The following is a 21,034-nucleotide window of genomic DNA, read 5'->3' as shown; positions in this document are numbered from 1 at the left end:
CTACTATCAACATCCTGGGGGCTACTGCTGATCAGAAACTGAACTGGACTAGCCATATAAGTACTGTGGCTTCGGAATCCTGTGGCGAGTAACTCACCTCCTGACTCCCAAAGCCTGTGTCCCATCTACAAGGCACAAGTCAGGAGTATGATGGAATACTCTCCATTTGCCTGGATGAGTGCAGCTCCAACAACACTCAAGAAGCTTGACACCGTCCAGGACAAAGCAGCCCTTCCACAAACTTCACTCCCTCCACCACTGACAAACAGTGGCAGCAGTGTGTACCATCTACAAGATGCACTGCAGAAACCCACCAAGGCTCCTTGGGCAACACTTTCCAAACTCACGACCACTACCATCTAGAAGGACAAGGGCTACAGATACATGGCAGCAGATAGCACCACCTGGAAGTTCCCCTCCAAGCCACTCACCATCCTATTTTGGAAATGTATTGCCACTCCTTCACTGTCGTTGGGTCACAATCCTGGAACTCCCTCCCTAACAGCACTGTGGGTGTATCTACACCACAGGGACTGCAGTGGTTCAAGAAGGCAGCTCACCAACACCTTCCCAAAGGCAATTAGAAATGGACAATAAATGCTGGCCTAGCCAGCGATGCCCACATCCTGTAATTGAATAAAAAAATGTACCTGAACCATGAGGCAGGTGGGTTTTCAACTAAGATTATCTCTTACAGCACTATCCAATTTGTCTTGACAAAACTTAAGCGTTGAACATCCATCCAACTAGATTATTGACAACATTTTATACTGCAAATTTCCAATCTAGATCCCTTTAAAAACAAAAAACTGCGGATGCTGGAAATCCAAAACAGAAACAGAAATACCTGGAAAAACTCAGCAGGTCTGGCAGCATCGGTGGAGAAGAGCACAGTTGACGTTTCGAGTCCTCATGACCCTTCAACAGAACTGTTCTGTTGAAGGATCGTGAGGACTCGAAACGTCAACTGTGCTCTTCTCCGCCGATGCTGCCAGACCTGCTGAGTTTTTCCAGGTATTTCTGTTTCAATCTCGATCCCTGTCTGACCTAATGTTTACTGTTATTACCCATTCAAATACAGGACTGACCATTCTTATAATGTTAATTGTAAGAGTGTGTGAGAGAGAGGGCTGTATGTGTGTGCACGTGTGTGAGAGGGATGTAAGAGAGAAGGTTGAGTGTGTGTGTGCACGCGCGTGTGTGAGAGGGGTGAGTGTGTGTGCGCGCATGTGCATGAGAGGGGTGTGAGTGTGTGTGCACATGTTTGAGAGAGGGGTGAGTGTGTGCACGTGTGTGAGGGGTGTGTGTGCGCGTGTGAGAGGGGCATGTGTGTATGCACATGTGTGAGAGGGGCGTGTGTGTGTGCACATGTGTGAGAGGGGTGTGTGTGTGAGAGAGGGGCGTGTATGTGTGCGCGCATGTGTGAGGGGTGAGTGTGTGTGTGAGGGGTTCTCATTCACTCTCACCCACTCTCACAATGGGTGAGCACCCTGAGACTGGAGTGAGCTGGACACACGTATTCTCACCTTTTCACACTCTAATTGTCGCCTTTATTTATTACTCATTTTTAAAATTATCAATTTATTATGGCTGTTTTTTTGTTCAGGTTGTTTCTTTTCATATGTCAGCTTATTTTTTGAAATTCCTGTTTAATGTTGTGGCAAACCTTATCTTTCTGAAATTTTCTCATCGCACTGCACCCCCTCCCCAATTGTGAGAAAAATTGAAACGCGACTACCTACAAAAAGGTTGGACAAGCCTTTTCTAGGTGAAATAGGCCTCGTCTACTCAATTTCTCCTCATGGGACATTCAGTCTGGTGGGCCTTTGTTGCACCTCCTTTAATGGAAGTTTATCCCTCCTTTGCTCTAAGTGTTTGCCCCTCCTGCATGTTAACTTTCTGTGATTCATATACCGGACATCCAGGTTCTTCTGAATACCAACATTTCCCAAAACATCCTGTTTTTCTAATTTTTCTACCAAAGTGGTTAAGCTTGCTACTAACCCCCAAATGGAAAGGAAATTAGCTATAAAATTGCAACGCCTGAGTTGAGGAATGCATCTTTTAAATGGTATAAAAGATCAGAATAAACACTCCTAAGTCAGAACTTGGAATACAAATTTTCTTTTTGCTGAGGATTCAAACTAACATGATATACAGTTATAGTGAAAACACATTTCTCTCTATCTTTTTGGGTCACCCTGCAGTATCCTTGGCTAAGAGGGTGTTCAATATCCTTTAGAAGTGACACTTTGAAATCAGATACTCAGGTAAACAAGAGCAGCCTGGGGTAACTGCTCTTACATTTTTGCAGCCCTATGAGAACCATGTGCCCTGTGTGCTGCACCCCAGCAATACCCCCTCTGCCCTTTCGAAGCTTCTTTCCACCGGAGGGAATGGGGATCTTTGCCATGCAGCTGTTTGTTATCTAAATTCTATTTTCCGATGTGATGTAGAGCTCTTGGGTGTTGGTCCTCCCCGACAGAGGAAAAACAACTGGGATTTCCAATTTTTTTTTATTTTCAAAGGAATGCTGGGTTGTCTTGAACTTTTCTAGACAAGGAGCCAAAAACATCATAATTTGAAATATCAAATTTTGAAGATTTTAAGCAATTATTTTCAATTTATATAATTTTAAAATGCAAGCTGATGAAACGGTATACAGAACTTTTGCAATTGAATTTCAGAAGCTTACTGTTTAAGAAGTTATCTCTTGTATAGTCTGGTTTTGCCGCAGACTGTTGACGTATCTTTGGTGGAATTTGTTCATGTGTATCTTGAGCCTATGAGTAAACCCCATCTCTGATCTTATGATGTACATTTGAAGTAAACACAGTATTACAAATTTTGTTTATAATTATGAATCTTATCTTGTTTAAACTTTTGTATTGAAATTAATGTAGGTTCTTACTGTCTCATCTGAAGTACCAAAGAAAATTGAAAATGCATACAAGAATGCTGAAAACTCCAAAAGATTACTGAGTAACTTACTTGAGAAAAACACAACCTTAACTAAATCCATCAGCAGTCATCTAGTAACAGCCCAGCCATGGATGGAAGAGCTGAAGGTGTTGATTGGTCAGATTGAGGACATTGAGCGACACCTTTGGTACTTGAAATGGATTTCACAAATAGAGGAGTTAAGGTAAACATATCTGTTTCTTCTATGGTGGCTGATTAATAATGAAAGGGTGCAAAAGCTTCCTTTCCAGTAGGTTTAAAATAAATCACATTGATGAAATCTTACTAGAGCTACTAAAAGATTATTAGCATAAATGTAAAGAGGAGAATTCAGGGATTATGCTTGTGTAAATCTATGGTGACCTGATGCTGCCAATATTCTCAACCTGTCTAACCTTTTAGGTTAACAGAAAACTGGTTGTGTCAATATTATTTCTAAGTACTGAGAAATTGTTAAGTACAATATTTAGTTCAGTTCCATATGCCAGTCTAACTCATTTCATAGCAAGTTATTCTAAGCTTTTTCCTTGCTTGATCAAGTTATATAGCTAAATTTTTATTCTCCAATCACAATTCACAGAGGAATATTCTTGATCTGAAGTGGTCTGTTTTGTGAATTATATTCTCAAGGTACTTTTGAATTAATAACCCAGTAAAATTAAACTTTGAGTCTGTAGAATCTTATCTACGCCGATGATTGTACTTAGAATTTATTCCTCACTTCAAATTTCATGGTTAGGAATTAGTATCTGTGGCCTAGCCAGGATACAGCAGCTGCAAAGCTGCATAATATCCAGCTGAAAGTGATGAAGGATCCAGGCTTAACATTATTTCTTATTTTTACTTGGTGTATTTAGTCAGCAGTTTTCAGCAGAACACAAAGTACAAAGCAAAAATTAGAATATATAGAAATTACAATATCTGAATTCTTAACTTGGATTTAATTGTTATTTCCATTGCTCGACATCCCCCTCAAAATAACATTGCAGAATCGACCATAAAAGATTGGTGGAGCCTTTGGCTAATGCTGATCATATTAAGAGTCCAAAGTGATCAAACAAATTGGTTTAAGCCTGAATTTCAAATTAAGCTTGTCGTTTAATGCATATACTATTGAATGCATACAAGGTCTTGTAATGCAAGAGAATATTGTAATAACACAGGTATTTATTAGCATTAGTGTTCTTACCAGCTAAATAAAGTGTATTATCTGAAACACTGGTCTAGATTATACAATGAGGGTGGACTCCCTGCTTTCAAGTGTAAATGTCGGGGGCGAGCCACCTCTGGTTGACTGGTTTTCCTGGCTTTAATTTTTCGGCCAACAGGCCTTTAATTGTTATGGGATGAGACTTCTACCCCTCTTAAGGAGGATTGTCCCAGCCAATTGGAGGCCAGCAGCGTCATTGCTCCCAGTTGCTACTGGCAGCACTGCAGCTAGGCCAAGGAGGTGGCTTTCAGCGATGGACCCAGACTTCCAGGTAAGCCCAGGATCTTGACTGGGCCAGGCTGGCAGGCTCCAGGAAGGGGAGTGAGGGGGCATGTTGGACAAGGCAGGGTTGGAGGGTGGACAAAGGGAGGGAGAAGAGTTGGCGGGGACGGGGAGGAGCCTCTGATTGGTAGAAAGGAGACCTCCCCCCCCGGCCCCCTCCCTTCACTGACAGCATTTTTATTTTTAGCTACTTGGTCTCCTCTTTACAAAATATAGAGTGCCCCTAGTTTTGAAAAGGAATCACACCTAATGCCCACCATCCCACCTTTAATGAAACCCTGGTGATAACATAGGTATGTTATCAAACTTGTTCAATGTATTTTTACTTTCTTGTGTTTAACATGTAGCAATTCTATTTTTATAACGTGTTATCTCCCCAGTGATTGCATTCAGCAGCACCTTATGACAAATAGTGTATCAGATGCTGCCAATACACTGGTTTCCATGGCAGAATTAGATATAAAGCTTCAAGAATCATCTTGTACTCATCTACTCAACTTCATAAGATCCACTGTCAAATTCTGGCACAAAATTCTCAAGGACAGACTCACCAAGTAAGTTTTTATTTTATTTTAAAAATATACAGAATCATCTACCAGTGAAAAGGGTTAGAATGTTATCAGTGTTAGAGCATTGAATGCAATAGAATAAAGGTTGTCAAAAATTCAATTCCAGAGGAGAAAATAGCCATAATATTTTCTTTAATATGCTAACTTGTATATAAGTGTCTTCTATTAATAAACAGTTGTTGTTATTCCCCACATATCATGTTACATTTTTCAGTAGAATATCTATAGAAAGCTTTCTCACTTTATGAAAGAAAAGCTAGATGCCTGAGCTGTATTGTGATCTTCAACAGCTGATTATGAATGACCACTGGGAAAGCCTAGAGAGGTCACCTACCTATTGGTGAGTGGTTCCCTATTGGTTCCTTTCCCCCTAATGGCAGGGGGAATGGGAACCTGAACAGGAAGACAGAGGAGGGGGAAATAAGCGTAGAAACGAAGGACAGAAAAATGAGAAGCAAAAGTGGAAGGCAGAAAAAACAAGGGCGAGAAACAAATGGGGTCATAGTAGAAAATAAAGCTTAGATGACTAACAAGGTTAAAAAGACAAGTCTAAAGACATTGTATCTTAATGCGTGGAGCATTCGCAATAAGGTAGATGAATTAACAGCGCAAATAGATATAAACGGTTATGGTATAGTTGCAATTACGGAGACATGGCTGCAGGGTGACCAAGGATGGGAACTGAACATCCAGGGGTATTCAGTATTTAAGAAGGACAGACAAATAGGGAAAAGAGGTCAGGTAGCACTGTTAGTAAAGGAGGAAATCAATGTAACAGTGAGGAAGGATATTAGCTCGGAAAATCATGGCATGGAATCTGTTTGGATGGAGATAAGAAACACCAAGGGGCAGAAAACATTGGTGGGGGTTCTCTATAGGCCCCCAAATAGTAACGGAGATGTAAGGGAAGGCTTTAAGCAGGAAATTAGAGAGCTGAGGAACCAACTAGAGAGCAGGCTATCCTAGACTGGGTATTGTGCAATGAGAAAGGCTTAATTAACAATCTTGTTGTGCGGGGTCCCTTGGAGAAGAGTGAGCATAAAATGATAGAATTGTCCATCAAGATGGAGAGTGAAGAAGTTGAATCCGAAACTAGGGTCCTGAATCTAAATAAAGGGAACTACGAGGGTATGAGGCACGAGTTAGCAATGATGGATTGGGGAACCTTACTAAAAAAGTTGACAGTTGATAGGCAATGGCTAATATTTAAGGAACGTATGCATGAATTACAATAATTATTCATTCCTGTGTGGCGCAAAAATAAAACAAGAAAGGTGGCTCAACCATGGATTACAAAATAAGTTAGGGATAGTATTAGATCCAAAGAGGGGACATATAAAATTGCCAGAAAAAGCAGCAAGCCTGAACAGTTTAGAATTCAGCAAAAGTGGACAAAAAGATTGATCAAGAAGGGGGAAATGGAGTACAAGAGTAAACTTGCGGGAACATAAAAACTGACTGTAAAAGCTTCTATAAATATTTGAAGAGGAAAAGTTTAGCAAAGACAAATGTAGGTCCCTTACAGTCAGAAAAGGGGAAAATTATAATGGGGAACAAAGAAATGGCAGAAGAATTGAACACATATTTTGGCTCTGTCTTTACAAAAGAGGACACAAATAATTTCCCAGAAATGTTAGGGAACTAAGGGTCTAGTGAGATGGAAGAATTGAAGAAAATCAGTATTAGTAAAAAATGGTGCTAGAGAAATTAATGGGGTTAAAGGCTGAAAAATCCCCAGGGCCTAATAATCTACACCCCAGAGTACTAAAAGAAGTAGCCCTGGAAATATTGGATGCATTGGTGGTCATCTTCCAAAATTCTATAGACTCTGGAGCAGTTCCTACAGATTGGAGGGTGGCAAATGTAACCCCACTATTTAAAAAAAGGGGGAAGAGAAAAATCAGAGAATTACAGACCAGTTAGTCTAACATCAGTAGTGGGGAAAATGCTAGAGTCTATTATAAAAGATGTGGTAACAGAACACTTGGAAACCATTAACGGGATTAGACAAAGTCAGCAAGGGTTTATGAAAGGGAAATCGTGCTTAACTAATCTACAGGAGTTTTTTGAGGATGTAACGTGTAGAATAGATAAGGGAGAACCAGTGGTTGTTACGTATTTGGATTTCAAGAAGGCTTTTGAAAAGGTCCCACATAAGAGGCTAGTGGGCAAAATTAAAGCACATGGGACCCGGGGTAATATACTGGCATGGATTAAGAATTGGCTGACAGACCGGAAACAGAGTGGGAATAAGTGGGCCTTTTTCCGGATGGTAGGCGGTGACTAGTGGTGTACCACACGGATCAGTGCTTGGGCCCAGCTCGTCACAATATATATAAATGACTTGGATGAGGAAACCAAATGCAATATTTCCAAGTTTGTTGATGACACAAAACTGGGCGGGGTTGTAAGGAGAATGCAAGGAGGTTTCAGGGCGATTTGGACAAGTGTGTGTGGGCAAACACATGGCAGATGCAGTATAACATGGATAAATGTGAAGTTATATGCTTCGGTGTGAAAAACAGAAAGGCAGAGCATTATTCAAATGGTGATATATTGGGAAATGTGGATGTACAAAGGGATCTTGGTGTTCTTGTAAACCAGTCAATGAAAGTAAACAGGCAGGTGCAGCAAGTAATTGGGAAGGCAAATGGTATGTTTGATCTTCATTGCAAGAAGATTTGAGTTCAGAAGTAGGGATGTCTTACTGTATTTATACAAGGCCTTGGTGAGACCGCACCTGGAGTATTGCATGCAGTTTTGGCCTCCCTACCTAAGAAAATATATACTTGCCATAGAGGGTGTGCAGTGAAGGTTCACAAGGCTGATATCGGGGATGGCAGGACTGTCATATGAGGAGAGAAGAATGAGTTTAGAAGAATGAGAGGGGATCTGATTGAAATGTATAAAATTCTAACAGGGCTAGACAGACTAGATACAGAGAGGATGTTTCCCCTGGCTGGGGAGTCTAGAACCAAGGGCCACAATCTCAGGATACGGGGCAGGCCATTTAGGACTGAGATGAGAAAAAGTTTCTTCACTCAGGATGGTCAACCTGTGGAATTCTCTACCACAGAAGGCTGTGGAGGCCAGGTCACTGAGCATATTCAAGAAAGAAATTGATAATTTTTTGGATATTAGGAGCGCCTCAAGGGGTATGGAGAGAAAACAGGAATATGGCGTTGAAATAGAGGATCAGCCGTGATCATATTGAATGGCGGAGCAGGCTCGAAGGGCTGAATGGCCTACTCCTGCTCCTAGTTTCTATGTTTTTATTTGTCTCTCGAGGTAAGAATATGAATGCATCTCAAGAGTAGGGAGAAAATGACCATTTCCAAATGAATATAAATGAAAGCCTTTTTTTCCCCAATGGATAAAGAATGAACATAAACTAAACTGCTCCATCTTTCAGGTGTGACTTAAAATGATCCCTTATCCACCCTCTGAGATCTAATGACTCTATTTGAAGAAGACAGGAGAGTTCCCTCTTATTCTGATCAACATGTAGCCCTTAGCCAACCATACAACTATTGTTTATCTGGTCATTTATCTCATCGTTGTTTGTGGGAACTTGCCGTGTGCAATTTGGTGGTTGTGTTTAACCTACATTACAACGGTAATTACACTTCAAAAAGTACTTAAATGATTAATGTGATTTGGCACATCCTAAGATTGTATCCTTTTTTTCTACCTTTCGTCCATAAAGGCTCCACAGGCTGCGCCTGTTTTAGTTTCACCGTCCACCTTGTTTTGTACTTTATGGCTTGCAGTCTTCCACAGGGTCTTTTATAGTCTCAGATAATCTTCCTTTTGTTTATAACATCTTCTCCAATATGAGGCAGGGTTCCAGTGACGCTGTGGGAGGTAGAACTTATTCCAACTCCCTACAGAAAGTCACAAAGTGCTTCTTCAGCTGTAGGGTATAATCAATGTAGAGCACTTCTCGTGACATTGAAAGTGCACTTACACCGCCTTTTAACATGGGGAAAGAGTAAATCTGAGGCTGACGAGGGTGGACACAGATCAAAAAGTGCTAACAAAGGCTGGTGATGCAGGCAGTTGTGATTGAAGAAATTTGGAGGGATTGCATAGGTGCCAGCATATAGAGGAAGATCAGTTATTGCACTGATACTTTGAGAGATCCAGAAAATGCTGCACAGCAAAGAATAAAGGAGTTGGAAGAAAACATGGAAACAGAAAAAACTCAAGAATGGAAGGGTAACATGAATGATCAAATAAAATCCAGATTAAAATGTAAGGAGATAAATAAGGTATTAAATGGGATTAAAGTTTTTTTTATATCTCTGCTTTCTTATCAATGCACTTCCCTTCCCTCCCAAAGTCTTGATTCTTGCTTGACAATAGTTCCAAAAGAACCAAAAAAAGCTAGCCATTTTCACTTGACACAAAGTTTTAGAAGGCTATTTGACTCCAGAGTCTGGGGACAGAATAACTGCTGAGCTGGTTCCTGTCTTCATGTAACATATACACTTCCACCAATGATTGCTGGATAACATTCAGGAGTGGGAGGCCTGGCCGGTTTTTCCCCCTTCCTATCTGAAAGCCTTTTGAAGTTCTGACAATGTTTGTAATTTATGAGTGAATACCATTTCTAAAAATTATCATTAAACATTTCTTCTATGTAGTGATTTTGAAGAAGTCTTAAAACAGCTGCATTGGCCTCTGATTGGACCTCCACAGTCCCAGATTCCTGCACTGGCCTCAGCTGCAAACTCAGCCGAGCTCAACAACAACCTGGGAACACTTTTCATTCAACTTCTTAAGTTACAGACGTCGTATCCTTTCCCATTTGGCATCAGTAAAGTAACACTATTTCTAGTACATGGATTTATTTCAGGATAAAAATTGCTGGAAAAATATAAAACTCATACCCATTGTGCTTTGTCAGCTTGAAGACATCTGATTTTAATTCCAGAGTTTCCTCAGTTGGGTGAGGTATGTCAGTTCTCAGTTTGTTCTCATTGAGTTGTATGATCTTTGGGGAGCGATGCTCTTGAGAGATTATCTTATGTGAGTTGTACTTGCTTTCTACATGATGTCACCTGGACTGACTTGTACCTATTCAGAGGAGGTTGAGTAGCCACCTGAATGGTTAAACAAAATTTACCTTCGGATGGAGGTGGAAATGGGAGAAAAGAATGGACATTTATCATATAGAATGCTGATTACATCGACAGAGCAAATCATGGCAAGGGATGCGTAATAAATTTAGTTTAAAATGATTATAAAATTCTGTTGCATATTATAAGTTTAATTTGCCAATTTCCTTCTAGTTAGAATTTTCATAGGGGAAGCCATTTTGACTAAAGCCAGTCAAGAAACATTTGGTTAGTTTGATTTTACTTTGCTTTCTCCAAGTATCGCTTTCCTGTTGTAGTAACTCTTTTGACCAAGAGATGGCAATATATATTTGATAAAGAAGACTTTTTTTGTTCGTAATAAAGCTTAATATGGTATGCATCAAAATTCCTTGTTGCCTCAGGGCTTTGGGTTTGTCAGTGGCATTTTTTTCTTTTCAGTTTCAAACATATGTTCCCAAGGTAGGAGAAATTTGGTTTTTTTTCTATTAATTCTGTACTTTGCCCATTTGAATTGTATTGTTACTGTTTGACATCTTTGTACAAGTAGAAATCTTGTTCATAATTGGGTGCAATTGTTTCCAGTTAAACTTTCTTGAATGTTGCATTTTTTGGGAGCGTTTTGTGCCTAATGCATATTAAAGTTGAGAGAAGAGGAGTATTTGTTGAATGATCTTTGAGACTCAGATCAAATTTACCCTTAACTTTTTAATTCAGAGATGAACTAGTAACTAAACAAAAACAGCTACCAGAGAAGTATGAAGTTCCTCCTTCCTTACCCATTGCAATTCCCATACAGCTCATGCTACTACCACTACAGAAGAGATTTAAATACCACTTTTCTGGGAACAGACAAACAAATATGCTAAACAAGGTTTGACATTTCGTTGAAACTTGTACTTAAGATTGTGGAAATGTCTTGTTTGGTAGAATAATACAACAATTCTTTCCCCAGCTGGAAATGCCTAATTTACACTTACTGTAAGATCATAAGAAATAGGAACAGGAGTCGGCCATTCAGCCCATTGAGTCTGCTGTGTCATTCAATAAGATCATGGCTGATCTGATTGTGGCTTTAACTCCACTTTCTTGCCTTGGCTCCCTTGTTAATCAAAAATCTGTTTAACTCAGCCATGAATACATTTAATGACCCAGAGTCCGCTGCTGTCTGTGGAAGAGAATTCCAAAGACTAACGACCCTCTGAGAGAAGAAATTCCTCCTCATTGCCATCTTAAATGGGAGAGCCCGTATTTTAAACTGTGCCCCTTTGTTCTCAATTCCCCCAGGAGAGAAAACATCCTCTCAGCATCTACCCTGTCAAGCCCCATCAGAATCTTATGCTGAAATAAGGTCACCTCTTCTTCTAAACTCGAATGATTATAGGCCTAACCTGCTCAACCTTTCGTTACAAGATCAGTCCATCCCAGGAATCAGCCTAATAAACCTTCTCTGAACTGCTTCCAATGCAAGTATATCCTTAAGTAAGGAGACCAAAATTGTACACCAGGTGCAGTTTCACCAATACCTTATACAATTGTAGCAGGACTTCCCTACTTTTAAACTCCATGCTATTTAAAATAAAGGCTAACATTCCATTGCCTTCCTAATTACTTGCTGTACCTGCATGCTAACTTTTTGTGATTCACGCGCAAGGACACCCAGATCCCTCTGTACTGTATCCCATATGTTTTTTCCTGAGTATTTTCAGTGAAATATTTAAAGCTAGGAACGGTCTCAACTTTTACAATATTTTTGAGTCATTTGTTAACCCAAAGGTGAGCTGTGTGCAGTCACACCCTATGACATTGCCTAGAACAGATAATGGCCTGGACTTTGCAGTCAGCAGTGAAGAAATGTCACCCACCATTCATTACACTTACAGCTCCCCCCAGACTCTTCAAGGACTTTGAGCAGCAATTTATGGTATTTAGACATCCTTCACAGTAGCACACTGTGCCTGTGATATGTGTGAGCAAGACAAGCAACAACATGTCAACTCAGATAAAAGAATCCTCACTGAGACATGCAGTCTAAACCAGAAAATACTAGTCAGAATATTTAATACAAGGTAAAACCAGGAACAGAAACCAAAATAAAGAGGGGAAAAGATCAGATTGAAAGAAAAGAGACAAGAAAGTAAAACATTTTAACTTTAATTTTTTTTAAATTCTCCAAAGATTAAGTAAATGAAACTTAACACTTATAAGTTTAAATTATATGGACCAGAGAGATTGTTTAGCAGTAATTAAGACTTATCAAGCCTTAAAAAAAATTAATTGCACCTGAATGCTCAAGCCCTAGCTTTTACTGGCAGATTTAGGTGGGTAAGTAGTGGATAAGTACAGCAACCCCAAGCCATTATGAATTTTAATACTGAATATTTTCAACAAGGTACTGGTTTAGTGAAACTTGTGGAGGCGCAGGGCAAATCAAATACAACTTCCAGATTTCCAAATTTAACTGCACCTGTATGGATGCCAAAAGTTTCTGTTCAACTTTGCTTCACATTGAGAAGGTGGTGAGCCGCCTTCTTGAACTGCTGCAATCCATGTGGTGTAGCTACACCCACAGGGCTGTTAGGAAGGGAGTTCCAGGATTTTGATCCAGCGACAGTGAAGGAACGGCGATATAGTTCCAAGTCAGAATGGTGTGTGGCTTGGAGAAGAATTTGCAGGTGGTGGTGTTCCCATACATTTGTTGCCCTTGTTCTTCTAGATAGTAGAGATCGTGAGTTTGCAAGGTGCTGTCAAAGGAGCCTTGGTGAGTTTCTGCGGTGCATATTGTAGATGATACACACTGCTGCCACTGTCTGTTGGTGTTGTCTTCCATTATATGGTTTGTATCGATTCTGGTTTCTCTGTAGCAGTCCTTATATATATAAATTATTTGTGCGTATGAATGTATGCATACATAAATATAGAAATCAGCTTGTTTAGTCAGCTGGTATAATGCTTCAGTGGAACTTTATCCAACAGCTATCTTCCCAAGTCTGTTCTACTGCATTATTGCAAGACTCTCCATACAGCCAAATTGTATTCCATAGAAATCCAAATTTCAAGATGCCACACCTTTGGGACCAGTCAGTTTTAATTTTTGAGAGATTACCTTCGTGCATCTGTCTAAAGGAATTGCATAAGAAAATCAAATCTAGTTACTTTCATAATAGGACAAAAATTATTTTATTCCATGTGTGCAATAGCATTTCTTGTAGGATGAAAAGGCTGTGAATATGAACAGAATGCAATAGGAAGATGTTTACTGAATCTGAGGAAGAAAATTAATTTTGCTCTTAACGTGGAAATGATTTATCTGGAAACTAAATTTAAAATCTTGCCATAGTGACCTTGTAGGACATATATGATATATATACACACAAAACTAGAAATTAACTGTATTTTTTTGGTGATTTGGCTATTAGTTAATGACAAATTCTTAGTAGATGTTGAGGGGGAGGGAGTGATGGTGGTCTTCCTATTTTTCTATTTCCTATAAAATCGGATCTCCAGCATTTGAAAGCCATAAGTCATAGCTGCTGGGAAATCATGGCAAAAGTAAAAAAGGATTTCCCTCCTTTCTTGCAAAGAATTTGAGGAATGTTCTAATTATAAACTTATTTTAAATACCATCTGAATTTTCTAGTAACCTCAATTCATGACAGAGAGCACATAAATGGGCACAATATTGCTCAAATTTTCTACATGTGCAAAACTTTAGTTTATTGAATTTTACAGCACAGAAAGAGACCATTTGGCTGATCATGTCTGAGCCACCCTTGCTAGAGTAATGCAAAACTAATTCCAATTCTAATTCTGTGCTTTCAAAAGATTTTTCTTTTTTAAAATTACTTTTCCTTTTTTTTAAAGATACAGTGGCCTCCGTCACAACTACTCCAAGTGGGAAAGCATTTCATGCTCCAATAATCCTCTGCATAAAGAAATGTCTCCTAATCTCTCTCCCTATTCACTCTGTTGAACTCCATTCATCATTATAAAAACTTAAATCTCCTCTTAACCTTCTTTGCTTAGTGAGAAAAGCCCAGTCTCTTCATCTTTTCACAAGTGGATTTGCAAAAGAACAGACTGCTGTGATGTTCCAGTGGTCAGGCCATTAATTCTCTGGAAGTTTCATGCATGTTTGATAAGAATATAATTCAAAGTGAGCATTAATAGATAAATATATATATTTTTGTGTGTGTATTTATACATATCTCTATTTGTATTTTAAAATCTTGATTGGCATTTTGAGAAAGCGAAAGGTGTTACAGAGAAACATACAAAATGTATGACACAAAAGGAGGCCATTCAGCCCATTGTGGCTGTAGCGACTGAAAAATTAGGATTTTTCAGTAAGATCTATCTTAGTGAACAAGGTCGGCATAGAATTTTTGTCTTAACCTCCAATGTGAACTGAATGGTGCTTGTTTTTGAATTGTTAGCACACATTCTTAAAGCTGGGTTTAAGATGCAGTATGCACATAAACTATTTTAAATGTTGCAGCAAGTAGCAAACATGTTCATTTTATTTTATAGCCAGAGTGGTACCTGACACAAGTACTAATGTGGATTGGAAACCATATTAAGTTTTTTGAAGAGAAAATTCAGCCCATCATTGACAAAACAGGCTCTTCTTTGGATGCCAAGGTAAGTTTCCATATAATTTTATTCAGAAAATTATGCTTTTAGAAGGCGTTATATGAAATAATGCTCTATATCTTTGTAGGAATATTCTTTTAATATAAAGTTGTTTATTAATGTATTTGAGGAAATCATTTATTATTTTGGATGTGTTTCCTTATTTGCATGTTTCCCAATTTGGGTAACGGAGCACGAAAGACTAGGAGAGGCCTTTTAAAACAAAAGTTACAAACTGCATCTAGCTGGCATGGTTGGTTGAAACATTAAAATATTTAACTTTCAGTAATCAATTAAATAAGAATTTCTAATAGTCTGTTTCTGATAAGTGAGGATATTTAAACCTGTAGTGTTTTATTTATCTCTGATTTTGCTACTGTTTTTCTCCTTCCTTTGGTTCTTCCATCATCTATGTCCTTTACAAATCTGATGTGCAGTTTTCACGAGCAAGAAGATTAGAAACATTTTTTAATAAGCTACACAGAGTATGAAAACCTGCACAGTTAATATTACCTTACAGAACATTTTTATTTACTTGAATGTGTGGAAGAATTTGAACTGATTTCTAAAATGATAACTTGGATAACAAAGTCAGCAATTGAAAGCCAACCAGAGAGCAGGTTATACTAGACCTCGTATTGTGCAATGAGATGGGAGTAATTCACGATCTCGTAGTGAAGGTGCCCTAGGTAGCAGCAAACATAATACAATCAAATTTTACATTCAGTTTGAGGGAGAGAGGAGTGGGTCTGAGACTAAGTTTTGAACTTAAATAAGGGCAATTATGAGGGTATGAAAGCTGAGCTAGCTAAAGTGAATTGGCAAATTAGGTTAAGGGATAGGTCAATAGAGATGCAGTGGCTAATATTTAAGGGGATATTTACGAATGCACAGAATAGATACATTCCTACGAGTAAGAAAAAGTCCAAGGGATGGACACACCATCCGTGGTTAACTAGAAAGGTTAAAGATAGTATCAAACTTCAAGAAAAAGCATATAATTGTGCAAAGACTGGTGGCAGGTCAGAAGATTGGGCAGAATATAAGGAACAGCAAAGAATGATTAAAAGACTAATGAGGAGGGAAAAATTAGAGTAGGAGAGAAAGCTAACCAGAAATATAAAAACAGATAGTAAAAATTTTTATAAATATTTAATAAAGATATTGAGCATTGGTCCCGTGAGTCTGGGGAATTGATAATGGAAAACAAGGAGATGGCAGATGAATTGAAGCAGTATTTTGCATCAGTTTTCACTATAGAGGACACAAGTAACACCCCAGAAGCAGTACAAACCAGGAAATGGAAGTGTGGAAGGAAGTCGGGAAAATTACAGTCACCAGAGAAGTGGTTCTGAGTAAATTGTTGGAGCTGCGGACTGACAAGAGCCGAGGTCCTGACGGACTTCATTCTAGAGTCTTAAAAGAAGTGTCTAATGAGACAGTTAATGCATTGGTTTTAATTTTCCAAAGCTTCCTAGATTCAGGTGACTGGAATTTTCCTGATTTTTCTGCCACAGGGATCAGTGCTGGGACCTCAACTGTTTACAATTTATATAACTGATTAGGATAAAGGTATGGTTGCCAGACACAAAGGTAGGAAAGTAAGTTGTGAAGAGGACATAAGGAGGCTACAAAAAGATATGGATGATTAAATGAGTGGGCAAAGATCTGGAAAATGGAGTATAATGTGGGAAAATGTGAAATTGTCCATTTTGGCAGGAAGAATAAAAGAGAAGCATATTATCTAAATGTTGCGAGATTGCAGAGCCTTGAGGTGCAGAGAGATCTGGGTATCCAAGCACATGAATCTCATAAGGCTAGTATGCAAGTACAGCAAGTAATTAGGAAAGCTAATAGAATGTTAACATTTATTACGAGGGGAATTGAAATACAAAAGTAGGGAGGTTATGCTTCAGTTGTATAGGGCACTAGTGAGACCACATTTGGAGAACAGTGTACAGTATTGGTCACCTTATTTAAGGAAGGATGTCAATGCATTGGAAGCAGTTCAGAAAAGTTTTACCAAACTAATACCTGGAATTGACGAGTTGTCTTATGAGAAAGGTTGGACAGACTAGGCTTGTATCTGCTGGAGTTTAGAACAGTAAGAGGTGACTTGATTGAAACATATAAGATCCTGAGGGGTCTTGACAGGGCGAATGTGGAGAGGATGTTTCCTCTTGTGGAAAAATCTACAACTAGGGGTCACTGTTTAAAAATAAGGGATCACCCATTTAAAACAGATGAGGCGAAATATTTTCTGAGGGCTGAGAGTCTTTGGAACTCTTCCTGAAAAGGTTGTGGAAGCGGAGTCTTTGAATATTTTTAAGGCAGAGGTGGATAGATTCTTGGTAAGCAAGAGGGTGATAGGTTATCGGGGATAGGTGGGATGCAGATTTCCAGTTATTATCAGATCAGCCATGATCTTATTAAATGGCGGAGCAGGCTCAAGGAGCCTACTCCTGCTCTTTGTTCATATGTAAAATTAAGATCAGAAAAGATAGGAGAGCTGAACTGGTGCATTTTTGCATTTTACATCGGTGGCACCTTTTTAGCTTTCACACATTATTTACACATTGCTGTATAATATTTTCTCCACAGCTGCAAAAATGGTATATCTTGTTATGGTTTGTATCCAAAAATTAGGGTGTGCAATCTTAGAACATAGTATCAGTTCATACCTTATTCACGAAAGCTTATAATGAAACTTGGCAGTGTTTAGTCTAAATTGTTCCAGTAACATGTTTCCACATTCCCTTGTTGTTTAGCTGGAGTTCTCACGGGGTCTAGTAATGCTGGTTTTGGAGAAGATGTCTGCTGATATTCCCAGGCTCCTCTATGATGATAGCTTGTTTTGCCACATGGTAGATGAAATATTGTTGTTTGAAAAGGAGCTGTATAGTGCCTATGGCTATCCCAACAACCTCCCAGGCTGTATGCACATCCTTTCAGAAGAGACCTGCTTTCAGAAATGGTTGACAGTGGAAAGAAAATGTAAGCACAAATGGAACTTTGAGATATATAAAAATGTAGGTTGTAATATAGGAGTAATTCTTTTGGAACTCATTTTCCATTGGCACAGAACCAGTACAATTTAATATCTTATAGTTCTTACGTGTGCATTAGTATGCGTATATAAAATATATAATTGATTCACTATTGCATATAGATCCTATAGAATAAATAATATTTTAGAAATGTATTGTTACACGTATAAAGTGATAAATTATACTGAAACAAATTATATGCACATATATTTATGTTGTTTAAAAATGAACACCAAGTCATAGGTATTCAATGCTGATTCATGAAGATATAAATGGATGTCTATGTTCCTGGATTCCAGTTGCCTTAGAAAAGATGGACTCTGTCTTATCTTCAGAAGCTGCATGGACATCCCAGTATAAGGACATCGCTGATGTAGATGAGATGAAAGCTCCAGATTGTGCCGAAACATTCATGACACTTCTTCTAGTTATTACAGGTAAAGCAGACTTGGAATAAGCAGTACATAAACGAGCCACTTGCCCCAACCAATCCAGGCCGGTCGATATACCCCATTCAGGCCTCCTGCCATCCTTCCTCATTTAATTCTGTAAGAAAACCCCACTATTCCTTTCCCCCTTTTTTTCTTATCCAGCTTCCCTTTAAGTATATCTATACTATTTGCCTCAACCACTCCCTGTGATAGTGAGTTCCACATTCCCGCCATCCTCTAGGTAAAGTCGTTTCTTCTGAATTCCCTATTTGATTTCTTGGTGACTGTCTTGTACTGATGGCCTTTAGTTTTGCTCTTCCCTACCAGTGGAAATATTTTCTCTGTGTGAAGGTTACCCCTTCAGTATCCTCTTTTTAAGGGGAAAATCCTTTCCTGATAGGTATAGCCTGGTGTTTCAGGTATCATCCTTGTTAATCTTTATTGCACCCTTTCCACTGCATCTATATCCTTTTTATAATCTGGCTGTCAAAACTATAAACAGAATTCCAAGTTTCAATTCAAGTTTAGCAAAACTTCTTTACCTTTTAGTTCTATTCCTCTGGAAGTAAACACTTGAGATTGGGTCACCTTTATCCTGGCCTTATTATCCTGTGTCAATACTTCAGTGATTTGTACTTAGAGATCCTTTGGCTCCTCTATCCCATTTAGATTCTTCTTTGTACCACACTTTAGAAAGGATGTGAGGATCCTTGAGATGGTGCAGCGAAGATTTACCAGAATGGTTCAGGGTAAAGGATTTTAGTCATAGGGTGAGGTTGGAGAAGCTGGGTTTGCCTGGGCGCAAAGGAGATTGAGAGAATATTTGATAGAGATGTACAAGATCATAACAGGTTTAGATAAGGTAGACAAAAGTTGTTCCTATTAACTGATGGTACTAGAACTGGGAGAGACAGATTTAGGACTTTGGGCAAGAGATGCTGGGGAGATGTGAGCAAGAACATTTTTACACAGCGAATGGTAATAACCTGGAACTCGCTATCTATAAAGATGGTGGAAGTGGAGACAATCAATGATTTCAAAAGGAAATTGGATCGACATTGAAGGGAAATAAACCTGCTGGGCTATGGAGATAGAGCAAGGGAATAGGACTGATTTCTCTACAGAAAGTCACATGGCCTCAATGGACTAAATGGCCTCCTGTGCCATAATGACTCTATGACTGTATAATATGCGACCTCCTTTTTTCTTAATAAAATGTAATACATTGTGCTCATCTGTGTTAAAATTCATTTGCCAACTATATGCCCATTTTGCAAGTTTATTAATCTTTTCATATAATTTGTTGCAGTATTCCTCATTATCCCCCCCAGTTTGGTTTGCAAATTTAGAAATTGCTTTTGATTCCAAAGTCTAATTCAATAGTATAAATTCTGAACAACAGCACCAAACCTGTGGGATTCTACTTTCTACCTTCTGCTACATAGGTATATTCCTATTATAAAGAAAAATTCTAAGGGGAGGACCCATCATCTGTGGCTAATTAAAGTTAAGGAAAGCATCAAACTTAAGGAAAAAACATATAACTGCATAAGGATGAGTGGCAGGACAGATGATTGGTCAGAATATAAAGAATGGCAGAGAATGACTAAAAGGTTAATCAGGAGAAAGAAATTAGAGTTTGAGAGGAAGCTAGCTAGAAATATAAAAACAGATAGCAAGAGATTCTACAGGTATTTAAAGAGAATAAGAGTAAGTAAAGTGAGTGTTGGTCCTCTAGAGAGTGACAGTGGGGAGTTAATAGATAATAAGGAAATGGCAGAAGAAATGAACAAATATTTTGCTTCTATGTTCACGATAGAGCTTACAAAAAACATTCCAGTAATAGCTGTAAATCAGGAGGTGAAAGGGAGAGAGGAACTTGGTGAAATTGCAATCACTAGGGAAGTGGTAATGAGCCAACATGGAGTTGAGGACTGACAAACCTCCAGGTCCTGATGGACTACATCCTAGGGTCTTAAAAGAGATGGCTAATGAGGCTTTAGATGTGCTAGTGTTAATTTTCCAAAATTCGCTAGATTCTGGAAAGGTTCCATCAGACTGAAAAGTAGCAAATATAACCCATCTACTCAAGAAGGGAGCGAGGCAGGAAACTATAGGTTAGTTAGCTTGATGTCTGTCGTGGGAAAGTTGCTGGAATCAATCGTTAAGGAGGTTATAGCTGGGCACTTAGACAAACCCAAGGTAATCGGGAAGAGTCAGCATGGTTTTGTGAAAGTGAAATCATGCTTAACCAATTTATTGGAGTTTTTTGAAGGAGTAACATGCGCTGTGGATAAAGGGGAGCCTGTAGACATGCTGTACTTGAATTTCCAGAAGGCGTTTGATAAGGTGCCACATCAGAGGTTATTGCAGAAAATAAAAGCTCATGGTGTAGGTGTAACATATTAGCATGGATAGAAGATTGGCTGGCTGGCAGAAAACAGAGTATGCAAAAATGATTTTCTGATTGGCAGGATGTGACAGGTGGAGTCCCACAGGGGTCTGTGCTGGGACCTCAACTCTTTATAATTTATATCAATGACTTAGGTGAGGAGAGCAATACATGGTAGCTAAATTTACAGATGACACAAAGATAGGGCAGAAAGTATGTTGTGAAGAGGACGTTTCAGGTGGCTATAGATAGGTTGAGTGAGTGGGCAAAGATGTGGGAAAATGTGAAGTTTTTCACTTTGGCAGAAAGAATAAAAAAAGCAGAGTACTACTTAAATGGAGAACAACTGCAAAATTCCCAGGTGCAGAGGGATCTAGGTGTTCTAGTACGTGTTACAAAAAGTTAGTATAC

General features: G+C 38.9%; 1 protein-coding gene across 3 annotated transcripts in view; it reads left to right on the top strand.

The window, feature by feature from the left end:
• rint1 (RAD50 interactor 1) overlaps nucleotides 1-21,034 on the top strand; it is a 46,698-nt gene that overhangs the window by 5,012 nt on the left and 20,652 nt on the right. For 2 of the 3 annotated variants that reach the window (XM_078553186.1, XM_078553187.1), the window contains exons 2-8: nucleotides 2,904-3,145; nucleotides 4,834-5,007; nucleotides 9,669-9,818; nucleotides 10,839-10,995; nucleotides 14,652-14,762; nucleotides 17,522-17,747; nucleotides 18,100-18,237. In XM_078553186.1, coding sequence (XP_078409312.1) covers nucleotides 2,904-3,145; nucleotides 4,834-5,007; nucleotides 9,669-9,818; nucleotides 10,839-10,995; nucleotides 14,652-14,762; nucleotides 17,522-17,747; nucleotides 18,100-18,237 — 1,198 coding nt within the window. Of the gene's footprint in view, nucleotides 1-2,903; nucleotides 3,146-4,833; nucleotides 5,008-9,668; nucleotides 9,819-10,838; nucleotides 10,996-12,650; nucleotides 12,883-14,651; nucleotides 14,763-17,521; nucleotides 17,748-18,099; nucleotides 18,238-21,034 lie in introns of those variants that run through there. The other variant, XM_078553188.1, reaches the window with a different exon arrangement.

The sequence above is a fragment of the Cetorhinus maximus genome, chromosome 12 (genome assembly GCF_964194155.1).
Source record: "Cetorhinus maximus chromosome 12, sCetMax3.hap1.1, whole genome shotgun sequence".
Taxonomy (NCBI): Eukaryota; Metazoa; Chordata; class Chondrichthyes; order Lamniformes; family Cetorhinidae; genus Cetorhinus; species Cetorhinus maximus.
The sequence above is the reverse complement of the archived record's forward strand: the minus strand, read 5'-3'. Positions and strand labels throughout refer to the sequence as shown.